Below are 24,822 nucleotides of genomic sequence, written 5' to 3'. Positions count from 1 at the left end.
GGGGGGGGGGGGGGGGGGGGGGGTCATTATTCTGCCCCCCCACAGGCTTGGCAGGGAGGCGAGGGGAGAGGTCATTCCCACTGGGGTTCCTTCCCGCCTGTACATCCCAGCAGAGGCTCTGCCTAAGAAATGACCGGACTGGGGACTTACTACCTGGTAGGGGAGTGAGCTCCACCTGCAGCCCGGGAACTCTGGCCTGGATTCATCTCCTCTCTGTGGGTCGGGCCTGAATCTGTGGCTGCACTGCTTGGTGCCAGGAGGCCGCCTTGTTCCACACAAATCACAAAGCCAAATGGTGCCCTGGGCTCTTGTGACAGTCCTGGCTAGGAAGGAGGGCTCAGCTTGGCAGGCTGGCCAAATACCAGGCTGCATAGTTACATCCTCACACCGTGGGACTCCCGATTCGAGCTGAAAGTGGGACAGCTCTGGGTGCCATTGCCAGGGCTCCACACGCCAACAGAAAGGCAGTGCAGTGACTCCTACTGTGAGCACAGTCTCTACACCTAGAACGTTCAGGGTTTGGGGGCAAGGAAACCCAGTAACAAGGGGGAAAAACAGTTTCTCCGTCCTGCTTGGTTTCTTGGCATCATGGAGGGCAATTTATATTTTTTAAATTTTTGGTTATTTTTTGTTAATCCTCACAGGAGGATAATTTTTTTTTTTTTAAGAGAGAGAGAATGGAAGGGGGGGGGAGAGACAGAGAAAGAGCAACATCCATTTGTTGCCTCCTGCATGTACCCGGACCAGGACCTGGGATGAAGCCTGTAACTGAGGTACTTGCCCTTGGATCGGAATCGAACCTGGGACCTTCAGTTGTGGGTTGACGCTCTATCCACTGAGTCAAACCAGCTAGGGCACAATTTACATTTTGTTCAGGTCTCAGGTTGAAGCTTCACCACGCAGCATTAGTTATTTTGCTATTTTTATCATTACCCAAAGTCAATAGAAGCCACTGGCGTTCAGTAAGAGTTCTCATGGTTCAGGAGGAAGGTACCAAGCAATTCCAAAGTCCCCCTGCTCCAGCGCACACGACAGCCTGGTTTCTGGCTTTCTTGTGCTCTCAATGACAGTTCCATGACCCAGGGGTGCCATTTAGGGGGAGGTCTAGCTGCCTGTGCCCACTGCAGGCGGAAGCAGGAGGGGGATGACAGAAAGGGCGTGAGCACAGCCATGACTTCAAGAACAAAGGAGGAGACCGGGAGTGGAAACTTCCCCAAGGCTGTGCTTGAAGCTGTGAAAGCACCAACTCGCTGGAGTTCAAGAACTTCTGAGGGTGCTGAGGGGACAGACAGAGGTGCATGTAGGAGCTGGCAGGAGTCCAACAACCCTTTTGCTTGTCTGGGATCCCAGCCCCTCGGTGTTCCTGGGGTGTATTTCTTCTTCTTGCCAGGCTGCTTGGCCAGAGACCTCCACACCCAAGTTCTCTTTACTTGTTATCTGGGGCCCCTGACGCGTAATAAGCCACCTCTATGGGTCCCCTTTGATCCTCCCTTCTCAGCTGCTGGCTCTTGTTGGCTGGAAGTAGCCACTGATGACTGTCGGGTGAAAAGTGGAGCCCCGGGTGGCAGCCCTGAGGGAGTGACAGGAGATCAAGGGCAGACGGGCCTTCTGAGTTTACTCTCGTCCTTTGCTGTTTCTCAGAAGCCGCTGGTGACATCGAGACTCAGAGACTCACAGCTGACCTGGTCTCTATCTCCCAGGCTCCGAAGGTACACACTGCTATCAGTTACTTTTAATAACCCTGAAGATACCCGGCCACATCCTACTCAAACAGCTGAGGTCAGGGGGGTAGGTCAGTGCCCTTCAGGCTGTTCTGCAGAGCAGCACGGCTCAGGTTAATGGTTTTCCTGTTCCACGGCAGGTGCCCTGCCCTTCGGATGCTTGTCTTCCCTTGGCTCAGGTCTAACTGGGCCTCATCTCCAGTACTTTTCCTACTTCCTCTGTAGAAGCAATCTGTTGCTTGTGTGCGAATCCTTAAGGACTGGGCTCTTTTTATAAAGAACTTCCTGGAAATCTCCCAGCTCTGGGACCTTCTTGTTTCAGGTTAAAAGGGAAGGATTCTGGAAAGGTGCTGGGTTCTCTGCATTTTCCCACTCGTCTAATTTAAATTATTTAAAGAACATATTTCCAATTGCTGGGACAAGAATAGGCTTGCCTGACCTGCAGCCAGCCATTTCCATACGACCTTTTAAAAAAATAATATATCTGCACACCATCTGTGATAGCCCACCTTGATATTTCACATGAAATAGCCCACACTATGCTTACCCTAAGCAATATTTGTAAAATCATGGTTTGATGTGATAGGTATAAGTTTGTTTTTTTTAATCCTCACCTGAGGATATGTTTTCATTGATTTTATTCTATTACTAGAGGCCGGGAGTGGAAATTAGCATATTATGCTTTTATTATTATAGATTATTTTTTTCATTGATTTGAGAGGGAGGAAGGGAAGGAGGGAGAAAGGTAAAAAGGGAGAGAGAGAGCGTGAGAGTGAGAGGGAGGGAGGGAGGGAGAGAGAGGGAGATGGAGAGAGAGAGAGAGAGAGAGAGAGAGAGAGAGAGAAACATCGATTGGTTGCCTCCCAACAGGGATCAAACCTGCAACCTTTGAGCCACCCGACCAGGGCATAGTGATAAGTGTAATTGTTAAAAAGAAATACTTCCCTGTCTGCCATCTACAATTATTTCCTATCCTACCAATGTGCGCCTCCCATGTTGGGGGACACTCATCTAGAATACAGTTTGGGGAAGAGATTTACATGAAGAACTTTGCTGAAACAAATCTAACACCATTTCAACTAAGCCAAAGATGAAGTAATAATTTATCATTATTCTGTTCACAATAATTTTGGAGAGTAAAGAAACTTAACTCATTCTAGAATAATGCAAAATATCTCACTGCCTAAAGGTCAATACTTATATGAGACAGAAAACTTATAAGCATTATTAAATCCTATTTTTTAAAAGCCACCTGAGTTCTTTCTTTAAAAGTTGGTCAGTTAGCCACTTAGTCTCACATCTGGGGAGAACCAGAAGACACTGCTGTCCGCATGGTCCCAGCACATAGAGGCTGGACTAGAAAAACATAACGGGTGCTATCGTCTTTCCAGCCCCCACCCAAACCCTCCACTCCAAAAGCAGAACCAAGCTCAGCTGTGATCTGTGGTAATTCCATTAGCCCTGCAATGAAGCATTAAATTAAACTGCCTAGTGCAGATTCTTCTTTTGCTACAAGGGGAGACGTACCTTGTAAGGCCTGCACTTCATGCTCATGGATTTACTAACCAATTGCATGTTTACAGCAGAGCACAAACAAGCAAAATAATTTGGCGAGATTGTGAAATCTCCAGTGGGAGTGTCACAACAGTTGATTTTCCCCCCGATAATATTTACTCTAAAGATTTTATTTCTGGAGAGCTTTACCTTTAGAAAGAACCCTCCCATGGTTCATCTTTCTGTGGAATCTCCAAACCACTCCTTAAAAAAAAAAAGTAATTACAGGAACACAACTGATTCGAGCTGGCACTGGCGTGGAAAGCCTTTTGTCATCTCTGGTACAAATCACCACCCTGGACCCATGGGGGTAGGGCGGAGGGGGAGGGTGGTTAGACTCTGAGAAGCACAGACTCCACTCAGCGGCAGAGCCTGGGCCAGGTCCCCATTCCCCACACTAATGCAGCGCTCTCTCATCAGCCGAAGCTTCCCAGCCTTCCCGAGAGAATGTGAGGACTTCCCTTCAGCAGATCCTCTTTCTGGGGGTGCCTTCGGTGGGTGTCTGCCTCTTTAGTTCGCTGCCCTATTCCTCTGAAGCCAGAGAACCACAAAGTCCCCTTGCAAACAGTATGCTCTGCTAAAAGAACGACAAGAAGTTGGGCTGTGCTACAAATACTTGGCTTTCCAACACCTAGGGGTGAGCACCCCTCACATCTAAATTCCACGGTATGTCTCACCTGCCCAGGTGTGGAAAGAGGTCAGGTACGCCAGAAAAATCCTGGCACAGACAGGTCACTGAAGGTGCTGACATCTAGAGGTACAGCACAGAGGCGCTCGAAGGGGTCTTGGGAATCACAACGGCCCAAACCTCTTCTTTAATAATTGCTCATGGTCACAGAATAGGTTTGCGTCAGAGTAAGGACTAGAAACTTGAATGCCAAATATCCCTCTTTCTCTATTCTAGTGTTCTCTGAACCTCTTTTCGTCTCTGACAGTAGCAGCAATGAAGATGGGTGACGCCCTATAACCTCAACTGCTCAGCGCTCTAATCTCAGGGCAGGTGTATAAATCTGAACACTTAAGCCTTGCCTCCCATTACCAGGCAACGGGAGACTGACGGCTAGGCCAGCTCAGCTGAGGCCGGAGCTCCCGTCTGCATACACACCTGTGCATCCCGAGGGACTGTGCCAAGCTGCAATGCCTAGAAAGCTGCCACACGAGGAAGGAAAGCAGATCCCGGGGGCCTGCTGAGCTGACAAAGAGTCATAGCAACAGTCAAAACAACAACGAAAAGGACTCCAGCCTGAACTCCCTGCGCTCTCGCTCTCAGAAGCACCGTCTGACGCAGAGCAGAGCTGGAGCACCCTTCAGCCCTCTCCTTCCTGCTGTGCCCGCTGCCCACCCCAGGCACGGCTTCGGGCCTCCAACCTCCACGTGGGTGAAGCAGCATCCGTTCGCTCTTGATATCACCACCCTCATTTCTCGGGCCGCTGTGGAAGGACCCCTGCACCTGGCCAACCCCAAGTGGAGCCGCTTACCTGTCGGCGTCTCCGAGGCCCAGGGAGGTGTTTCTTTGCAGGGTCTCCCGCACTACAGCCATCCCATCAGGGAGCCGGTTCAGGCGGCGGGTGTAGAGGCCAAGTCCGCCATCGGTCATGTACCTTTAAAAGAAGAGGAGGATGCAAACGTATGGTCAAAAGCAAGTCTCGTACAGTCTCACCGTTCATATCCAGGGAAGGCACCGAGGCTTCATCGAGGCTCCGTCACTGATCGCAGCCCAGGGCTCACGCGGCCGCAGAGTCAGCCCCAAGGATCACCAGCTCGCTAGCAAAAATAGAACTCAGCTTAATTAACCCAGACTCACAGGAATCCATGAAGCAGAAGGGAACTAGTGAATAAAATTAACTGCCAGATGTGTTCATGACATTCTTTTTAACGTCAGCTATTATACAAGCAGGTTTTTTTTTTTACCCAAGTACTGTGAATGAAACTGACAAGTCATAAGTACATCATAGGAAACAGTACAGAACAGGGCCCTGGAGAATGCAGGCAAGCTTTCGAGAGAGGCGGAAAGAAAGGACAGAGGATAAGAGAGGCACCTCTGCCATCACAGGCAAGTCACTTCTCTGGGATTTTCCTTTAAAGGATGGGGATATCACAGCCTTCCCGCCTTACACGGCAAAGGTGGGGATTAGTGAGATGAGGCCTATGAAAGTGCTCTGCAATGTGCAGTGGAACCTACAAAGGAAAGACATCATCAGGGTTGTCATCATCTTGAAGTATCTACGATGGTGCATTCACCTTTGACACTGATGTCTTCAGGTGACTGTCACAAACCTCTCTGAATAACACGAATGCTAATGTACTGCTCTCCAGATCTCTCGGTGATGCCACAATACTATCTTCTGATGAAATCGGTGTTGTCCAGGGAAGGGGGGTGACCCCTGGGACTTTCTGTATAGATGGTGACTGTCCATAGACTAGACCAGTTCCTGAGTCATCAGTAGGAGGTGGTTCAGGTCCGAAGCAGCTTTACACCTCTACCTTGGCTCCTTCACAGAATCTAACACACACACACACACACACATTTTGTTGTTGCCACACACACACACACACACACACGCACACACACATTTTGTTGTTGTTAATCCTCACCTGAGGCTATCTTTCCATTGATTTTTAGGGAGAGGGGGAGAGAGAGGGAAAGACAGAGTAACATCAATGTGAGAGAAACACATCTATTGGTTGCCTCCTGCACGTGCCAGACCAGGGCCCGGGCTGGGGAGGAGCCTGCAACCAAGGTACGTGCCGTTGACAGGAATTGAACCCGAAGGCCCACGCTCTATCCACTGGGCCAAACTGGTTAGGGCCACAGCATCTAATATTTTAGCTTTAGAATATACGTGTTAGATCCTAACGGGTTTCAATTTGTGTTTGGGAACTTCTTGTGACATATTCTTAGAAAACGGAATTATAAGGTGCTGCGGGGGTTGCCCAGAACCAGGAAGTTCAAGTTAGGGGCAGAGAAGAGAGTGCTCAAGGGAGTGATCTGGGGCGAGAAGGAACTCCCAGGACGGGACAGAGAACTTCCCGTAGCGCAGCTTCCACGACACCCTGCCTGAATTGAACTCCGATGTCTCCCCTTGCCCCCAGTTATGACATTAAAGACCACAGACAATGCAATGCCAACGTAATGGAAACTGTAGGAGTCACTCAAACCAATCGTTTGTGGTTGTGGCAACCACACAACAGGACAGACTGAGCTTTTCATTCAACTGTTCCATATTAACGGCAAGCAGCACTCTGTGAATAGACTAAAAACCACCGAAACTGCCCTCCCAGTCCACTCTCCTCCTAATTTTGTTCTTCTCAGGGAGGGTGAGAGGGCCATGAATCTTGACTAGTCTAAGCCAATCACAGGCCTTCTATCCGCCTTGCCACTGACTAGTTTAGAAATGGGTTGTATGATATAAATTTGGCTAGTGAAGTCATGTCTGCTGGAGACTTCTGGGAAGGTTTTTCCACTCTTAAAAATGACATAAGAGCCTGGCTGGATGGCTCAGTTGGTTGAGCATCATCCTGTGCACCAAATGGTTGTCGATTCACTTCCCAGTCAGGGCACATACCTGGGTTGTGGGTTTGGTCCCTGGTCGGGTATGTAAGGAAGGCAACTGATCAACTTTTCTCTCTCACATCGATGTTTCTCTCCCCCGCCCCCTTTTCTCTCCCCCTCTATCTCTCTCTCTCACCCTCTCTCCCAAGGAAATAGCAAAAAGATTGCTGTCTGCAAGCCAGGAAGGCGCCCTCACCATGAATCGAATCTTCAGACACCTTGATTTTAAACTTCCCAGACGCCAGTAGTGTCTGAAATAAATGTTTGTTGTTTAAGCCTAAATAAACAAATACCACTTAATTTTGTACTTTAAATGGTGAATTTTATAGTATATAAATTATATATTAATTTTAAAAAAGTGATGACAGCTAGAGTTAACTAATTCTTTGTGTAATTACTTTTTAATGCCTGCCTCTCCCATACAAGATAGTAACTTCCTTGAAGGCAGGGACTATTCTTATTTTGTTCAACTCTGTATCCCATGTGCCTAGCACATCCTCAGTGCCTATTAAATACTGTTGTTGTTGAATGAGTGAAGCCCCAAAACATAGTCCTAGCACATCCTCAGTGCCTATTAAATACTGTTGTTGAATGAGTGAAGCCCCAAAACATGGCCATCGGGTGGGGTTTAGCAAGAACTTGTTGGAAGGACACCAGGTTTTCCTTCTTAAATGTCAGCAAACTTGATATCTAAGACACATGGCAAGTCAAAGTAAATGACCTGTCAGTCTGTCCACCTGTCTGTCCATCCTTCCACCCACCCATCCAACAGAGGTAGTGACTCGTGGTCCAGCGGTGGGCTACATGCACACATCCTACAACTCGCACATGCAGAGAAAACCACCTACACCCAGATGCAGTAACTTTGCCAGAGGCTAGACTTGCTAGGGCCAATGTTCTTTCAAGGACAATTCAGTGGAAGCTCTTCAAAACACAATCTTGCACCATTAAGCAAGGCAGTTAATTTGATGTCAGTAAAATCCTTTCAAGCATATAGATAAACAAAAAATTTTCAACTGGGGAGATCTTGTCAAAGGACAAGCTAACTTTAGCATTCACTTCCCTGCCGGATTTTTATTGCCGGTGAAACAACACACACAGTTGGGCAATTACACGTATCCGGGCATGTAGACGAGGCCCACACACAACACCCCTGGCTTTGGGTGAAGGGCAGAGCACAGAGCCTGGTCAGCATTCCCAAGATGGGACACGGAGACGTGCTGCAGCCCAGCCTGGCAACACCCAGTTGCAATATAGTTTGGTTGAAAAATGACCACCAATGACAGTGGGAGGGCCCTGGAGGGTGGGACTGATATGATAACTTGGCTTGTCAACTGATGCTGGGAATTCCAATTTTATTTAGACAGAGATGAAGGGAAATGCAAGGCTAAATCCAGATCCTCTACCTTCTTAAATGCACCTGAAAGCTAGGGAGCTGAATGCAACTCATCTGATAATAATTCAGTTTTATTGCAAATCTATTTCATTCATTCATGAATGTGTGTGTGTGGGGGGGGGAGAGGGAATTTACTTTTAGAGGTTTGTAGAAATATATTCAATATATTAAATCCTATATTTTTTATAATACTATTCAAAATAAATTCTGTTGAATGTTCTCATTAGCAGATGGCATAGCACTGGGGATAGCTGTCACTAGAACCAGCCTCACATTCAATAATCTAATTTGACATACTTATTTCTAAGTTATTATCCACTGATTACAACAGTCTGATTTACAAAAAAGCTCGGTACATATTTTTCAGTAACCCTCCAGCCTCAATACAAAGATACATCTTTTTGTTCAACCCAAGTTTGCATAGGAATTGTCTACAGAACACTGTAAACTGTGTTAATGTAAACTGCCGTGATCAAGTTAATCATAATTTACAGGGGAAAGAAAGCATAATTTACAAGGGAAGCCATCACTGGCATGTTCTTCTGAAACACCAGCCCTTGCCCAGCAGTTAGAAAGGCTGTTGTTTCTGAAGGCTCCGGGGGAGAGGAGGGCGGGAGTGATGGCTGCACCCCATCTTGGGGAGCTTTTGGGAGGCGCACATAGAGTGGAGATGAAATAACTTGCCTGAGGTCACAAGGAAAGGAACCAGCCGATCCAGGGACTGAATCCTGAGCCCTGTGCTGGTTTCCTTCTCTTTGGGGGAAATAAATAACTAGTGCTGGAGCCTAACGAGGTGCTGGTAACATCCTAGAATTTGCTCGACGGGGTCCTGCCTGAGCGGCCAAGCAACTGAAGGATTCCATATTCTCCTCCAGCTTTCTGCAGCGATGGATGGAGAATGGAGGGGGCTCGCTGCCTTGCCTTCCACCGCTTCCACCAGGGCTGGGATGGAGAGTAGGAGCTTCTGCTAAAGACACAAGGTGTCTGTGGGGTGTTTCCCTTGCTGTTCGAGGCTGGGGTGCTCCGGGTTGGCCAACGAACATCAGAGCTAGAAACAGGGCTCTGTGGTCAGACAGACTTGGGTTCCACGTCTCCTCTGCTCCTTGCTAGCAAAGTGACCTCACACACGTCACTACGAACATGAACTAATGGGTACCGACGCTTGCTGGGCACTGAGCAAAGGGCTTCTCATAAATCATGGTATTTGAGCTTCAAAAGAATCCTCTCAAGTGTATTATTATCTCTAGTTTTCTGATGAAGAAAATGAAACTGGGGTCAAGATCACAGTGCAAGCAGGTGGGTTCAAAACTCAGCTCTGTCACTTTCTGGGTATATTTTCTTTGAATTCCAGTTTCCACATCTGCAAGATGGGTGGAACTGCAGACTGGCCTCACAGGGCTGTGGTGGGGGAAAGACGCAGTGTGCAGACAGCCCAGTGCGGGGCACATCGGGAACGCTTATCACAGTGCAGTGACTGCATTATCGTCTCCCTCTTCAGTTCCATCAACACCAGGCTCTGCGCCAGGTATAGGGATGGAAAGACCCAGTTCTAGCCCTGCTCTGGCATAGCTCAAAGCCTACAAGGGGCTCAATCACAGAACAGGTAACCACTCCTAGGTGAAGAGCAGTATTACAGATGATGTACACCAGGCCCTGAGCACATGGGGAAGGTGCCACAGAGGGGTTTGCCAGCCAGAGGAGGAGCATCCATCTAGGTACCTGGATTACCTGGACAAAAGCAAAGAGAAAGGGAGGGGAGGGTAAGTTGGGGGAAGGGTAAGTAGTTCACCGTGGCTGGAACATCAGGAGCAAAGACACAGCTGGGCTGCGTGGGGACTGGGGCACAGTCAGGAAGGGCTTGCATGCCAGCTGGGGTGGAGACCTCTGCCTGCAAACCTGGGGTGCGATGAAGGTACTAAGCCAATGAGTAGCAGGCTCTGGCTTCTGTTTCGAAGGGAACCCTCACTCATGACTCCATTTTTGGTGAGCATCTTCTCACTGCTATTCCCTTCTACAGATTTTTCAGGATGTACCATCTGCCCGAATCCTCCCTGAGTCACCCCAGGCCTCTGGGGAATGACCAGACTTGCAGGGTAGACCTCACCATCCCTCCAGCCAAGAGAGGTCTGTGGGGGTGACGTGCCTATGACAAGACGTTGTTTCTCAACAAAATAGGTGCCTCCCCTGTGACTGACACTAGCTATGAAGGAGCTCTCGCATCTCATAAGACCTGTTAGAACAAATGCACTAGATTCTGAGTCCAACGTTCAGTTCATAGATCTCTCCTCTTCTTTAAACTTAATGGGGCAACAATGAGAAACCAGTGAGGCTGGCCTAGTGCGTCACCTTGGGAAGGAGGGACAGGTGGCTCCTTGTTTTCAGGGTTCACAGTTCCACACGGCCTGCGAAGGTGACAGACGGACCTTCACTGACCTCAAAAGAAATCACCTTCCTTCGGTCGGGAACTGGGAAGGTGAGAGGGGACGGGAGGGTGAGAAACACGTACTGCCCTGATCTAGTTCAGCGCATTGCTAACAGAGCATGACATTAAAAAAAATCTAAGAATCCCTCAGATGCGAGAAATGAAAGCAGTGCAAACAGGAGAAAGAAAAAAATCAAGCCTAGACGAATGCTTTTCTTTAAAGACACGTCAGCCTGTCTATGTTTTCTGGACACACTTTTGGTTCAACTGTGAACATTGTAAAGAAAATAGAATGAAAGAAATATGTAAAATTTCCCTTGCCAATATCAATATAAAAAGTGAACACTTATATCAACACATACTTTGTGACATGAGGTTGAAAGAAACGATGTGGGCTGACGAAAGCCTTGAAGTTGAGCCTCTCACCAACATCCAAGTCCCCAAACAACACCAGCTCTCATAGTGCTGCCCTCTACTCCTCACAATGCGGCCTGACATTCATTCTCCAAGTTCATTAGGATGTAAACTGAGTTTCTGGACAAACCTGTAAAAGGATCCCTTTGGTTTAGGGCCTCTCGGAAGTCAGATGAGCAAACTTCACTCTGGGTCACAGAAGGACAAATGGACAAGCTAGTCTAACAAAGCCGCCTGAATCTTTGTGAAGAAAGCAGATCTTTATGACGGAAAAGAAGCTGCTATGTTTGACTCAAGGGTAGAAGAGAATGCATTTGAAATGCAAAAGATGATTGGGGCAAAACTGGGCTTGATTTGTCAGTGCTAATTATAGAACCGCCACACTCAAATTTAGGCGAACACTTAAAATTTTATCAAGGAAATACTTGGGAAGCCTTCAACATTTTTAGGCACAAGAACTTGTGCAAATATGGCATATTTCATTTGCCCCTGTCCACCACCTCCACCCCAAATGACAAGGACAGAGACACATTGCAGAGTGATTCTCATACCCTCCTCTCAGGATATACTTAATATTTTTAATCCAAATAAAGGTGAATTGTGATCAGAGAACATGGTGCTGCTTCTCTGTGACGTATACACAATGAAACAAAACCAACAGCAGCCTTTGGAGAGAAAGCCCAAGGTTGGCAGGTCTTTCCCTGTAACAACAGGACTTTAACATAAATAACCTGGGCTGGACAATACAGATACTCGAGAAACATTTGTTTTCACGTCTCTGGGGACTCTGCCGGCAGAGGGGAGACGGGCCTAGCGAACCCAAGCAGTTTCCTACCTTTCTGCTGGATGCAGAGCTGGGGCGCCTGGCAGCCCTGCTGCTCTTCAGTTCATCACCACGCTGGGATCTGACTCCTTTTAGGAGGATGTGGGAGCTCAATTCTCATCTCTAGCAGGCGTTTCCCTTATTTTGCTCAAGCCTGGAGCTGCCCCCCGAGGCCACGCCAGGAGCCACCTTGGCCCAAAGCACAGACCAGGACCATGGCAAACACTGTCACTGCAGGGGAGCTCCTCCAATGGCCCTGAGCCACCAACCGGGAATATCCACAGCTCAGGGGACAGCGGCCCCTTCCCTGGCTGGTCTGCACCTCCTTTCCATCTCACGGAGTCCTGGCTGGGAAGCAACCAGGTGGCAGGGAAAACCCGGAGTGTTCTCTGATCCCGGTGTGGCAGGAAGTCAAGCTGCCACAGAAGGGACCGGGCTCAGGAGGTCTGGAGCCTACTCCAGCCAGCCAGTCACAGAGCACACAGAGCACGCCTCCCAGGGGAGCACTGCACCGACGTTGCTAAGCTAGTCAGACAAGAGCCCAGCTCCGGCAGGCCATGGGGACAGAGGCAGCTGCAGGAGAAGGCAAGCCTGAGTGAAGGAGGTGTCACAGTGTCTCAGGGCCTCCTTGATGCCTCACTGGGAGGTGGGGGGTGTGCCACAGACTTCATTTCCTAAAGGTAAGTGCTGCAAAGGTACACTGCTGGGGTCACGTGCCTGGCCCTCTACCTGCCACTCAAAATCTGGACCAGGGGCCAGCAGCTTCAGCATCGCCTGGCAACCTTGCAGGAAGTGCAGTATCCCGACCACCTGAATCAGATGCTGCAGTGCAACAAGCTTTGAGTACACGTAGAGAGTGGGAAGCGCTGGGCCCTGTATGGGGAGCAGATGACCCACAGGGGAAACTGAAGTTCTTCTGTGTAGACTTACCGTGTCCCCTTTCATTCCTATGTTTTGTGTAGATGTCATAGTTTACACAATATTTCAGTAGCATGGCACATCTCGTATTTAAAAAGAACACGTCCAATAGAGGAACAAGCTCTTTATACAACCCAAACTGCTTAGTGACCGTTATCTAAAGCAGAAATTCTAAATCTTCTTAAGGAATGGGCCCTTTTGGGAAACCACTGAAAGCGATGGGAACCATCTCACATATTGTCCGAAACATGCATCCTGTGTGAGTCAGGTTCACAGACCCCTCCCCAAACCCCATGCTTGGGCCCCCTCTCCTGAGCTAGGGCAGAAGGCGGTCCTGGCTGAGATGGGCCTTTCAACACTTTCTGTGAGTTTCCACACCCCAAGGCTCTGGGCTGTGTTTGCTCTGAGCTGACTCAGCCGTGCCCAGGGCATTGCTGTAACTCACACGTCACCCTGAATTTTTGCACACAGGCTCAACCTCACCACCCGACCTCACCACCGCTTTGGGTTTGGGCTTGCTCTCGCCAAACTGCTAGCGGAGGAGGGATTGAGCAAGTGGGGAAATTCCTGCCTGGTGATGAAACAAGCTGCCAGGGTCTGTGTGACTTTCACAAAAATACCAGGTGGAATTTCACACGTTTAACAAAATCCCACATGGCACTCATTTCCACAGCATTTTGGTTGATCCTCCTTGAGTGTCTCTGAACCTATCAACCCCAAAAGCGTTTTAATGTAAAAAATCCACCATTTTTACTAATAAAACACACAATCACACAGAGAGCCAGGGATTATAACAAGAGTGGATCGATCATTCCTATTTGGATCGATACACACACACACTTTTCAGACTAGTCCGTCACTATGCCTGCTTGAAATGGGAGCGGGCAGAGGCTACACATGCGGGGAATCTGACAGCCCCGCGTCTGGAATGTGGTCTGGCCCCGATTTTCTTTATTGTGGCTCCGCTGTCAGCGTGGCATGGCAGCAGCGCCTCTCGCACCAGCACAGGAAGCTTTTTGTCCACCCACTGAAAGATGAAACATGCTAACACACAGGAGACAGTTCTCCAGACAAAGCCCCTTTAAGCTCCTTCCTGGAATGAAACAGACGGTGAAAGGAGGCTGACGGACGGCCAGGAATTCTCAAACCTCTGGAACACACCTGAGTCACCTGGGGAACCCGAGGAAGAAAGGGCACATTTCCAGGCCCCAGCTTCACAGAAGCAGAATGTCATTAGTGGGGCCCAGACCCTGCTCTATTTTTTTTTTTTAGAGCTTTTGAGGTTTATAGAGAAATTGCACAGAAAGTAGAGCTCCTATATACTCCCTCTCTCCTACCACCAGTCTCCCCTATTAACATCTTGCATTAGTGTGATGCATTTGCTAAAATTGATGAAATGATATTGATGCATTATTTGATATGAATGACTACATTAATTATTAGTAATGTCATTAATAATATTCATACCTTATTATTAACCAAAGTCCATGGTTTAGATTAGGGTTCACTGTGTGTTGTATGGGTTTTGGCAAATGCATATTATGTATCCACCATCACGGTATCATACAGATAGAATTTTATTACCCTAAAAATGCCATCCTCCCCCTATTCATCCCTTCCCCCAAACCTGCATTTCCCCCCCATTGATTTTTAGAGCAAGTGGAAGAGAGGGAGGGAAGGAAAGAGCGAGAGAGAGAGAGAGAGAGAGAAAGGGAGAGAAACATCACTGTGAGAGAGACACATTGATTGGTTGCCCCCCACACACACCCATGGGGTGCAGATTAAACCTGCAGCCCAGGTACGTGCCCTTGTCCTGAAATCCAACCTGTGACCCTTCGGTTACTGACACTCTAACCACTGAGCACCACCGGCCAGGGCCAAACCAGCATTTTTAACAGACGTGCAAATAATTTCTTGCAGGTAGTGAGAATCAGAAATGCTGGCTTAAATCTTGAGACCTGGATGGAGGAACTGTGAGCCAGACTGGCCTCAGTTTCCCTAACAGCCAAATAGTCACCATAATATAATTTTAAATTTCAAATCCTCACCATGACTAGTCTTGGCCCTCTATATTAAGGGGACAATGTGCATGTTAACAGTACCTGATCTCTGAGGGCCCCTCCATCTCACATTAAGGCTTGATAAGCCTTGTGAGGACTCCAAAGTTTTTCTAAAATATCAATGAATTCATGGTCTTATACATACAAGCCTACAGGCCTCAGAACAGTACAGCTGTGGATGCCTAGATGAGGAAGCATGAGTGAGCAGCGCCAGGCACGCTGAATGCAGAGACTGGGCAATGTGTGGGTGGCACAGTAGGGGCGTCATGAGATGCCAGTCCCCTGGAAAAGCCTCCCCCTTTGTCAAAATATCCTTCCTCTCAGGCGCTTCTCATCCACGGAGACGTGCTCACCAGCCATCTGGACGCTGCTGCACCTTATCTTTCCCGTGACTCCAGACGCGCCTTCCCAACCCCAAAGTGCTCTAGGACACAAGTCCACGTTCCCCATTAGGTCAGCGGAATTTATGATGGTTTTTAGGATTGTGTGTTACCTTTCATGGATGACAAGCACCCCAGGGGCGGGAGCCAGACATCCAGTGTCTCCTCGTCTGGTTTCATGGAGACACCCCCAGGTCACAGCCATAGTCATGACCCAACTGGCGAAAAGCCAGCTGGCGCTCCGGTTTGGGCCCCTGCAAGTTCCGCCTTGTCCTCTCAGGGCTGCGGCTGAAGGAACCGTCAAGATGCACGGAGAACAGTGGGGCAGGAAGGTGACTAACCCCTTCTGCAAACTGAGGTGCAGAGCAGCCTCGGGGGCATCTCCCAACCCCAGCCAGGGTTTCTGGAAGCAGCCGAGGGGCTGCACTAGCGCCACATGCAGGCTGTTGCCCTCGAGATGGTGCCCGTTTTGAGGTGGTGTCATTTGTTCAATAAACATTTATGCAGCCCCTACTGTGAGGCAGGCCCTGGCCCATGTGCTGGGAATGAGAATCAGACTAAGTCCTTGACCTCGAGGGGGCTCAGTGTCTGTTTGGGGGAAACAGGCCTGCAGATGTTGCATGGGGTTCAGCAAGGGGCAGAGCAGGGAAAGGCCAGAAAGGGCTGCTTTGAGGAAGGAACTCTCAAGTGGCACCTGGAAGGGTGAGCAGGTGCCCCTGGGGTTGGGGCAAGGAAATTAGAGAGGTCACACAGACAAACATGCCAATGCAAAGGACCTACAATGCACAGTGAATTCACTGTGTGGCCTTAGATGCTAAATTTCTGCCACGTAACATTTTCATTAAGAATATCATTATTCTGAAAAAAAAAAAGAGTATCTTTATGCAGGACACTCATTCTAAATGGGATTCAATACATATACTACTAAAGAAATATATAGGCCTCTGCCTTCAAGCATGGGGATTCAGCAAAATTGGGTGACCCCAGGATGCTCAAATTCCCTGCCTCTAAATGCACACAACAGCTGACAACACAGGAGGCCTGACCCTGCTCGCTTTCCCACATGTTCAAGTGCCCGGGGCTCAGAAACAGAACCCAGGGGCCTGGAGCCTTGGCTCTCAGTGGGAGTGGGCCCATGTCCAGGGTGGAGCTGGAGTTTGAAAGAGCATATTTGATGTTATAAATTTACCATTTAAACCAAAGGTAAAAACTGCATCCTCCTAGAATTCCAACATGTATGGGCCTGGATGGTGCCACTGGCGTTTTTGAAACAGGGGCAGGCGTAGCACCAACTGTGTGGACGAGCATGTCCCTCCTCACAGCAAGACGGCTGCTGGAGGTGACTTGGGCATGAGACACCCAGAAGCCACGTGGCCAGGCACCCAGGCCCATCAGCTCACTTGTGCACAAGCAGCACAGGGTGGTGTCACCGGGAGCGACAGGCCCCCCCAGCGGCAGCTGCCCCACTCTGGTGGGAAGGGCAGGCTAACGGGGACCTGAGCACAGGCCAGTGGCCTGGAGAGCAGGAAGGAAGAAACCGGTTGCCTACAGGCTACTCAAATTACCTTCCCCCAGTGCAGTAGGAACTGCAGTCATAACAGCTGTCTGGTGTTCACAGACAAAAAGAACAGGGTTCCTGACACGTTTCCTCACTTTTCAACTTATTCAAATGCTTGTACTTGCACAAGGATGGGATTCAGGGCAGCTGACGTAGTTCTTCAAATGGGGCTGGGCACAGCTGGATTTCCCAGACCCTGCACAGCTGGAGTGAGCATATTCAATGCTGTAACGTTTTTACTCTTTAAATAACTACCGTTTGCACTACACGACCTATGGAGTGTGACTTCCACTGACAGCCTGGGTGGTGTGCAGACGCTGAGCTCATAGCGATTCTCAACAGCCACAGTCCACTCTGCCTCCCACTCCTGTACCTTCCATGTCAGAACCTGCAGCAGGGAAAGGAGGCGTGCACAATTTCTGTGTTTATTTTTTAATTGATTCTAATTTTTATTTATTTTTGTATTAATCCTCACCCAAGGATATTTTTCCCCCCATTGATTTTTTTGAGAGAGTGGAAGGGAGGGAGAGAGACACGCAGAGAGAAACATTGATGTGAGAGAGACACATTGATTGGTTGCCTCCTGCACGCGCCCCAACTGGGGCCGGGGATCGAGCCTGCAACCGAAGTACATGCCCTTGACCAGAATCAAACCTCAACCCTTCAGTCCACAGGCTGATGCTCCAACCATGGAGCCAAACTGACTAGGGCAGATTTTTGTGTTTTTAAAAAGGGGATGTGGGTGAGATAATTTTCAGAATGAACAGCTTTGGTGCCCTGCGACCACACCCAGGCTGGCTCGACCTGGGAAAGCCTGACTTGTCCAAGAGACCTCTTTCTCCTGAACACAACACCCAGCTCTGCTCCATCAGCATCGGAGCCTCGGTGGTTCCTATGGGAACCTGGATACCATGAATCTTAGACCAGGAAGAACTTTTAAAGGTCACGTCTCAGCCTTGCACCTTACACAGAAATCGCTTCTGCAATATGTGGACACAGGTTCCCAGATTCTACTTGATTACTCTGAGGAACAGGAGGCTCATGCCCTTGCAAGAACAGCCCAGCAAGCTTTGGACAGGTCTGCTTTTCAGCATGTTTTCCTTTCACTGGTTAACGGTCATCCCTGTGTTTAGGAAATGAAAAAGTGAAGTCTAACCTCCACCTGCTGTTCAGGTTTGGTCCTCTGGGATCTGCCCTCTTCTAAGAGTTTTCCACATCAAGCAGACTTGTTTCTACAAACATTTCTATTATGTTTTGGGTTTTGAACCCTTCACCTTCCTTGTTCCCTTTCCCCAAACAAACCTCTGCCTGACTCTGCTCCCCTTAAAACCTGGCACAGAGAACAAAACAGACTTTGTCTGACTTGTAGATACTCTGTTGCTTCCCACATTATTATTCCATTAATCCGGTTAAAGGTTAGGATTTCTAGAGCTCTCTAGGACCTAGCTACAGTACATCTTTGGGTCTCAGAACCTAAAACCCAGCAGGGGGCAGCACCCAAAGGGAAGGGGCTTAGACCTCAATGGCTGAGTCCTCAAGTTTCCCCAAACTGGCTGCACCCTGTAGTAGCTGTATGACCTTGGACAAGTGACTTCTCTCATCCTCAGTGTCTACGTCTGTACAATGGGGGTGATAACATGTTATAGGCCTCCTAGGGTTTCTGTAAGGATTCAGTGAGATAATACTTGAAGGTACCTTCCATGTGAAAAGCCCTCGACAAATACTGGCTGCCATTATGACTATGAAATACTACTCTCCCTCTCCCTTCATTCTACACCCACTACGGAGCATACACAGTACATCTGGCAGGAGTTAGAAATGCAGGGGTAAATTACACCATCAAGGGTATCTTGGTCTCGGGGACTGTTATACAAACAGACAAAGCCAAAAAGAACTGGGAGGTATGAGCAGGTGTTTGGGAACCCAGAGGAGGGAGCCCCATGTCTGCTGGGGTGGCCCAGGAAGGCTTCCTAGCCTCAGCAGATCCTTAAAGGACTGTGACAGGTGGATGGCAACTGAGTGCAGAGTGGTTGATAGAGAACAGATGCGTGTACAGGCACAGAGTTATAAGAACATGGTTCTACATCAAGGAAGATGTCAGTGGTCCAGAGTGGCAGGACCAGGATGCCAGTGGGGGGGGCGCGCAGGCTGGGCCGTGAGGGGAGGAGGAGATAAACAGAAATGAGCCTCGGCAAGTGGATCCATCACTCATTAGCTCCTCAAATAAAAGGGCGGGCCTACTTTGTGCTGTGCACTGTGCTGGGCACAGGAGATAGTGGTCAGAAGACAGACAAGGTCTGTGGAGCTCTGCTCCATGGAGCTTACACACCAACGTGGCCTTGTATGTCATGCTGGGCAACAGAGGGTTAGGACATAGCAGGCTGTATGTTCCAAAGATGACCACAGCAATATCTCCTGCTCCATCCACATGATCTTCAAGGTGATCTTGCCACCCTCCCATTGAGAAAGAGGATCTATGTCCCCTCCTCCTGAATCTGGAAGGCTGACTGCTTTGATGAACTCAGTATGGTGATAGTGACACTCTGTGAGGTCTGAGGGCGGGTGATGAAAGGTGATGGAGCTTCACTTTGCTCACTGTAACACTCACCTTTGGGAACTCTGAGGACCCAGGTGAGAAATCTACCCTTCCTAGGGCCGCCATGTTGTGAAGTAGCCATGTGGAGAGGTCATGAGTGTCCTACCTTTAATTTGTCCCAGGCCAAGTGTCAGTTATGTGAGTCGACAAGCTCTGGAATGACCTGGACCCCCAGGCATCAAGCCAGCACCAGTCCTGGTGGCTCCCAGCTGAGGCTCTAGATGAGGTAGAGCAGAGACCAGCCCTCTCACTGTACCTGTCCTAATTCCTGATGCAAAGACCCCATGAGCACACGAACATGGTGGATTCAAGCAGCTAGGTTTTGGAGTCATTTGTTAATCAGCAATAGAAAATAAAACAGAGTTTATACGGAGAAGGCAATGTGGAGCCAGGTGATAATGTGATCAGGTCTACACTCTAGAATTTTCTCACTGAAAGGTGGGCCAGATCTGTTGGATGGGCATTGAGATCAGAGGCAAGGAAAGCAAGGAAGGCCTGACTGCAGTCCTCTGGGGAGAAATATGAGCAAGGAGACTAGAAAACAGGTCAGGAGATGCCAAAGAGACAGGATCAGCCAACTTAGTGCCGGCCTTCCAGGGACAAGGGAATGAAAAGGCTGAGAGCCTTCCAGGTTCCGGCTGTGGAAGAGAAATGGATGTGGAAACAAGGGAGGAGAAGCGAGTTTGGGGGTAAGACGAGGAGTAGATTTTTAACATGTTTACACAGCTTTAGTGAGAACCTGAAACACGGTGGCTACGCTCCTGTGTGGTGGTCAGCCTGGCTGCCTAACCCAACTGCTCCATGACCTCGGGCAGGTTACTGCCCTCTTGCGGTGTCCTCGTCCGGAGAACAGGCGGAGACCACACAGGTTAGTTAGCGAGGCTGAACTGAGACAATGCATACAAAGGGCTGCAGACAGGGTTTGGCATTCAGAAATGCCCATAACCGGTAGCTGCTCCTATTCCTATGATCACAATGATCGTGATTACTAACTAGCTTGCAGATGTGGTCAGAGGCTAGGCAGGTTCTTTGAATCCAGAGGGCCCGGCTGCAGGACATTAATGAAAGCTGTTCCCACGGAACCGCACACGTATCCCTGGTGAATGGTTTATTCAACCGTAAAGTCTGTGTCAACTTCCACAATAGCTGCACCAGCCTGCAGAGGCGTGAGGGAAGCCAATCTGTTAGCGGTCCTCAATTTCGCTCTCCCTCCCTCTCTCCCAACTCCATGGTTGAGTGGTTTTAATTAACAACTCCCACAGAGTTAAAGCAAAAGTCACTCGATTAATAAAGCTCTCACTCGCCACGCATGGTTCTCAGGTCTCCAGGTGGCGCTGAGCTTGTAATTGTGTGTTTTGTTTGGGTTCGCAGTGGGTGGGGGCTCTTGAGAGTAGAATTTCCTCGGAGAAGTTCAGGTTCCCCATCTGCAGAGGCTGGAAGCGCAGGTGACGGACACACTTAGCTCCATGAGCTTTAACAGCAAAAGCCGTGCTGTGGGGAGGCTCCTGGGTCAGTCACCGTGCGAAACGGGCTCCGGAGCAGAACCTTCCTGCCTCCGACCACATCATTGGTTCTCATTTCCGACATCCAAGGAACCGGTTTTGCCCCCATTTACTTTCTGCACGGGCACCCGGGGAATGTTGACACAAGTGTTTCTCAGGCTGCAGTAGAGACCTGGGGTGTTTAATTGGAATGAAACACATAATAATGCTTTCGAGGCAAAGAAAAGTATCCGCCTTGGCCGAGGCCCCGCCAGCCTGGCCATCCTGTGGTCCTTGTGCAAGCATTCCCCAAGCATTTTCAAGCTCCCATGCAACGCGGCCCTCTGCGCCTCACCCTTCGGAACGCCTCCTTTTAGCTCTCGTTACGGCTCCTTAAAATGGCATGGGGGTTAGCCAGGGCCTCCGATGTCCAGAAGGTGCCCACTCTTCCTTTCTGGCCTTGCCTCCCACCCATCGGAGCATGGGGTCTAGCTACAGTGAAAAGCCACACTGCAGAGTTCTTGGAGCAAGGGCTGTGAATTCTGCCCGGTTGAACACGTTCTAGCAGTTAACTACCTGTGTGACCTGTTCAAGCAACGTAACTTCTCTGATCTTGGTCTCCCAACTGCAGAAGGAGAACGAAAAACAGCCCCTCTCTCAAAGAACTGATCTGAAGAGTGAGTGAGACATTACACGTAAAGAGTTCAGCCCGGGGCCTAGCATATAACAGGGACTGCAACGCGGTTTCGCTGCCAGGAATCACAGGACGGCTGCTGCGGGCCAGGCCGAAGGGAGGGCCTGTGTTAGCAGGCACTGCTGGGCCACTTCTTCCTTCAGAGCCAACACCACGTTTATTCTCATCCCGTGTCTCTGACAACTTCACCCTTTAAACTTCACTGCTCAAGTATGCGAGATTTCTGGTTTCAAAACTGATCACCGGGCGATTACAAGCACAAGGCTCTGGGGTCTGGGACACGGATTCCGACGACACAGCAAAGAGAAACACAGACCCCCGTCTCCCACGCGTCCCAAGATCAAGAAGTGAATGGGGGCTTGATTTACAGCTAGAAGACTCTGGGGACAGACGTGGGCCTCTCCTTAGACTGGGACTCTCATTTCACTTGGGGTCTCGAAAATCCTCAGCCCTCCAGAGCTGTCCATGCCGGGGTGTCTGTCTCACTCCTTAGCTATTTCGGGATTAAGAGGAAAGCTGGAAACCTCCATTTCTCAGGGAGATTTCTTATCAGGACCCGGGGGATTCTGGAAGGGATGCCATGGTTCTCCCAAGGCTGCACAGAGTCTTGCTTTGTGGTCACAGCCCAGGCAGGACGTGGCAGCTGGAGCCCTCACGGATGTTTCTAGGGGCTGATGTGCTGCTCTTCGTCTCTGGGCCACAGGTCAGCTGCCTCCTGACCCAGATGACTCATTCCCACCGATCATCCCGTAAGGCCTGCTTGCAGACGGTGATGGTTAATTTTATGTGTCAGTGTGCTAGGCCATGGTACTGGATATTGGGGCAAACACTAGTCTAGATGTCTCTGTGAAGGTACTTTTTAGAGGAGATGAACATTTAATTCAAGAGACTTTAAGGAAAACAGATTATCCTCTAGCAAGTGGGTGGGCCACATCCAATCACTTGAAGGAAGGAAAGAATATCAGTTGATATTCCCCAGGGAAGAGGGAATTCTACCTCCAGGCTGCCTTTGGACTCAAGTTGTAAAATTTCCCTCTGGAGAACCCCAATACACAGACCAATTCGGGCCCAGTTGGCAGACTTGTGGTCACTGTACTCAGGACTAAGAAATAGCATGAGATCATCTCAGTGAATATTCTAAGTACAGTAAAGGATTGGGAAGGCAAGTGGATGCAATAACTGTGAGAAGCTGAAGGGAACTACCATTCTGTGTGTCAAACTATCTCCTTTCTGCCTCACCACACACCTGAGGAGAAGGTTACCATTTAACAGATGGAAAACAGGCTCAGAAAAGGCAGCGATTTCCCCCCAGGACACACAGATGGCAAGCAAGGACGGTGAGGCCAGGTCTTCTGACTCCACTTCTGTCTTCCATGACCCCATGACCCCCGAGCAGCATCATGGGAGGATCATGAGTGCTCAAAAAAACTGCAGTTTCTTATCTTGATCTGAGCACAGGCACATATGGCCTATTTTTTTTTTTTGAGTCTTTCAACATGGGCTTACTGTCCCAGGGCCAAATCCTCCCAACCTCATCCAAATGTTTCTTCTCATATTCACCTCAACTCGAACTTGGTATCCTCCAACCTTGCCATCATAAATCTGTTGAGCGGCTCTGTAGCTGCTGCCCCTTGAAAAATAACTGGGAAGGGTATTTTTTCCCCCAGTGATTTATATGCTTATGATAAAAACTTATATATATGGACTGGGTTTTCTAGGGGGAGCTACACAAAAACATAACAAAACTGTGCAAAAGCTTCACAGGACAAGGGGACCTCAGGGTCCCTCGTGACACCTCGGTTCTCCCCATTCCTGGCACATCTGCGAAGCACTGAGCAAAGAAAGAGGAGCCTGCACACCAGAACACATCTGCAAGGGGTTGGTCCTGAAGGAGGCGACAGACTAGCCAATTAATGTCCAGCAAAGTGACAGAGGCACCGAGTCACACTGAAATTCCAGAGCACCAAGAGAAAGAAACAACAGAATACCAGGCCACCTTTTTCATCTCTTCCATGGGCTTAAAACCATTAAGTAACAATTTTCCTTATTCGTAAGTGTCGTGTAAAGCTAGGATCTGGGGGTTACAATGATGCTCAGCATACGGAAGGGGTGCAATACACCCCTGCCACCCACCGAGAGCTATAGAGCTGGAAGATGTTTCTCCTGTCTGTGTAACTATCTCCCAATAAATTCAGGCTCACAGGTCCCAAATTTATCCTGAGGAGAACCTGTAAGGATCAAAAGTGAACCCCCAAAATAACGAGAACCAGATGGGGCAGCCCTAAGAACAAGTGTTGTCTGTCCTACTCCAGAGCACAGCCTGGGGCCAAGGAGATATTTGTTAAATGTTTGTTGATTTGAAATAACTAAAATACAGAGTCTCTCCATAGCGTTGATTAATGAACCCAATGTGTAATCTCCCTGTTAAACACCCAGGGCCAGCCTGAGTCATGCCCACATGTCCCCATGTTGACATTGCTTACCAATGAAGAGCCCTGCGAAGGGCAGGAAGTCTACCTCGACAGGCAGCAGGCAGTCCAGAGGGTGGGAAGGAAAGGAAGGAGTGCCTTGCTCAGTCTGACTCATCACAGCAGGGTTTGCAAACCCAGCACAGCGACTGTCTGTCTGTCTGTCAGCTGGAGTGTTTAGGGGTATTCGTATTTGTCATGTGAGTGTCAGTTACAGTCTCGTCTCAAACTCCATCCACTGTAAGGACAGGGTGCCCCAGGGTTGGCAATGAGTAAGAGTGGAAGAGAATGAAATATACTGAGTGCTCTCACCCTGCACCAGGTACTGAACTAGGTCGTATGCGTACACCGTGTCCCATTTAATCTTGGTGGCATCATCATTATCATGAGGATGAGTGGAAGGAGCTATAACACCCAGGCATGGTACCAGCACTTCGCATGTGTTGGTTATCTCATGACAGCAACTCCAGGCATGTTATTCTCTTGTGCAGATGGGGGAAGCTGGCTTCCCAGAAGGAGGAAGTGAGGACATAAAAGGCCCCTGCTGACTTGTTCTATTCTCAGGTCCCCCCTGGAGCCCCCACATCATGCCTCTCAATGCTAACATTTATTGCCTCCCGCCTTGTGCTAGAATTAAGTGCTGACACACAGGGAGCCTCCCCCACCGGGCCCCATGCTTCTCTGGGGCAAGTCTGGGAAGGCTGTGGGATTGGGGTTTTCCCCAAACTCCCGGAATTACAGTCCACAGGCTGCTCTGCTTAAACATTCAGCCAGCCCGATCTGG

The 24,822-nt window shown here is 49.2% G+C and overlaps 1 protein-coding gene across 9 annotated transcripts in view; it reads right to left on the bottom strand.

The window, feature by feature from the left end:
• Positions 1-24,822, bottom strand: part of NAV2 (neuron navigator 2) — a 365,341-nt gene that overhangs the window by 104,205 nt on the left and 236,314 nt on the right. For all 9 annotated transcript variants that reach the window (XM_005869395.2, XM_005869393.2, XM_005869394.2 and 6 more), the window contains one exon: positions 4,754-4,876. In XM_005869395.2, the coding sequence (XP_005869457.1) occupies positions 4,754-4,876 (123 nt within the window). The remainder of the gene's footprint in view (positions 1-4,753; positions 4,877-24,822) is intronic.

This window comes from Myotis brandtii, unplaced genomic scaffold (assembly GCF_000412655.1).
Source record: "Myotis brandtii unplaced genomic scaffold, ASM41265v1 scaffold293, whole genome shotgun sequence".
In the NCBI taxonomy this organism is placed as follows: domain Eukaryota; kingdom Metazoa; phylum Chordata; class Mammalia; order Chiroptera; family Vespertilionidae; genus Myotis; species Myotis brandtii.
The sequence above is the reverse complement of the archived record's forward strand: the minus strand, read 5'-3'. Positions and strand labels throughout refer to the sequence as shown.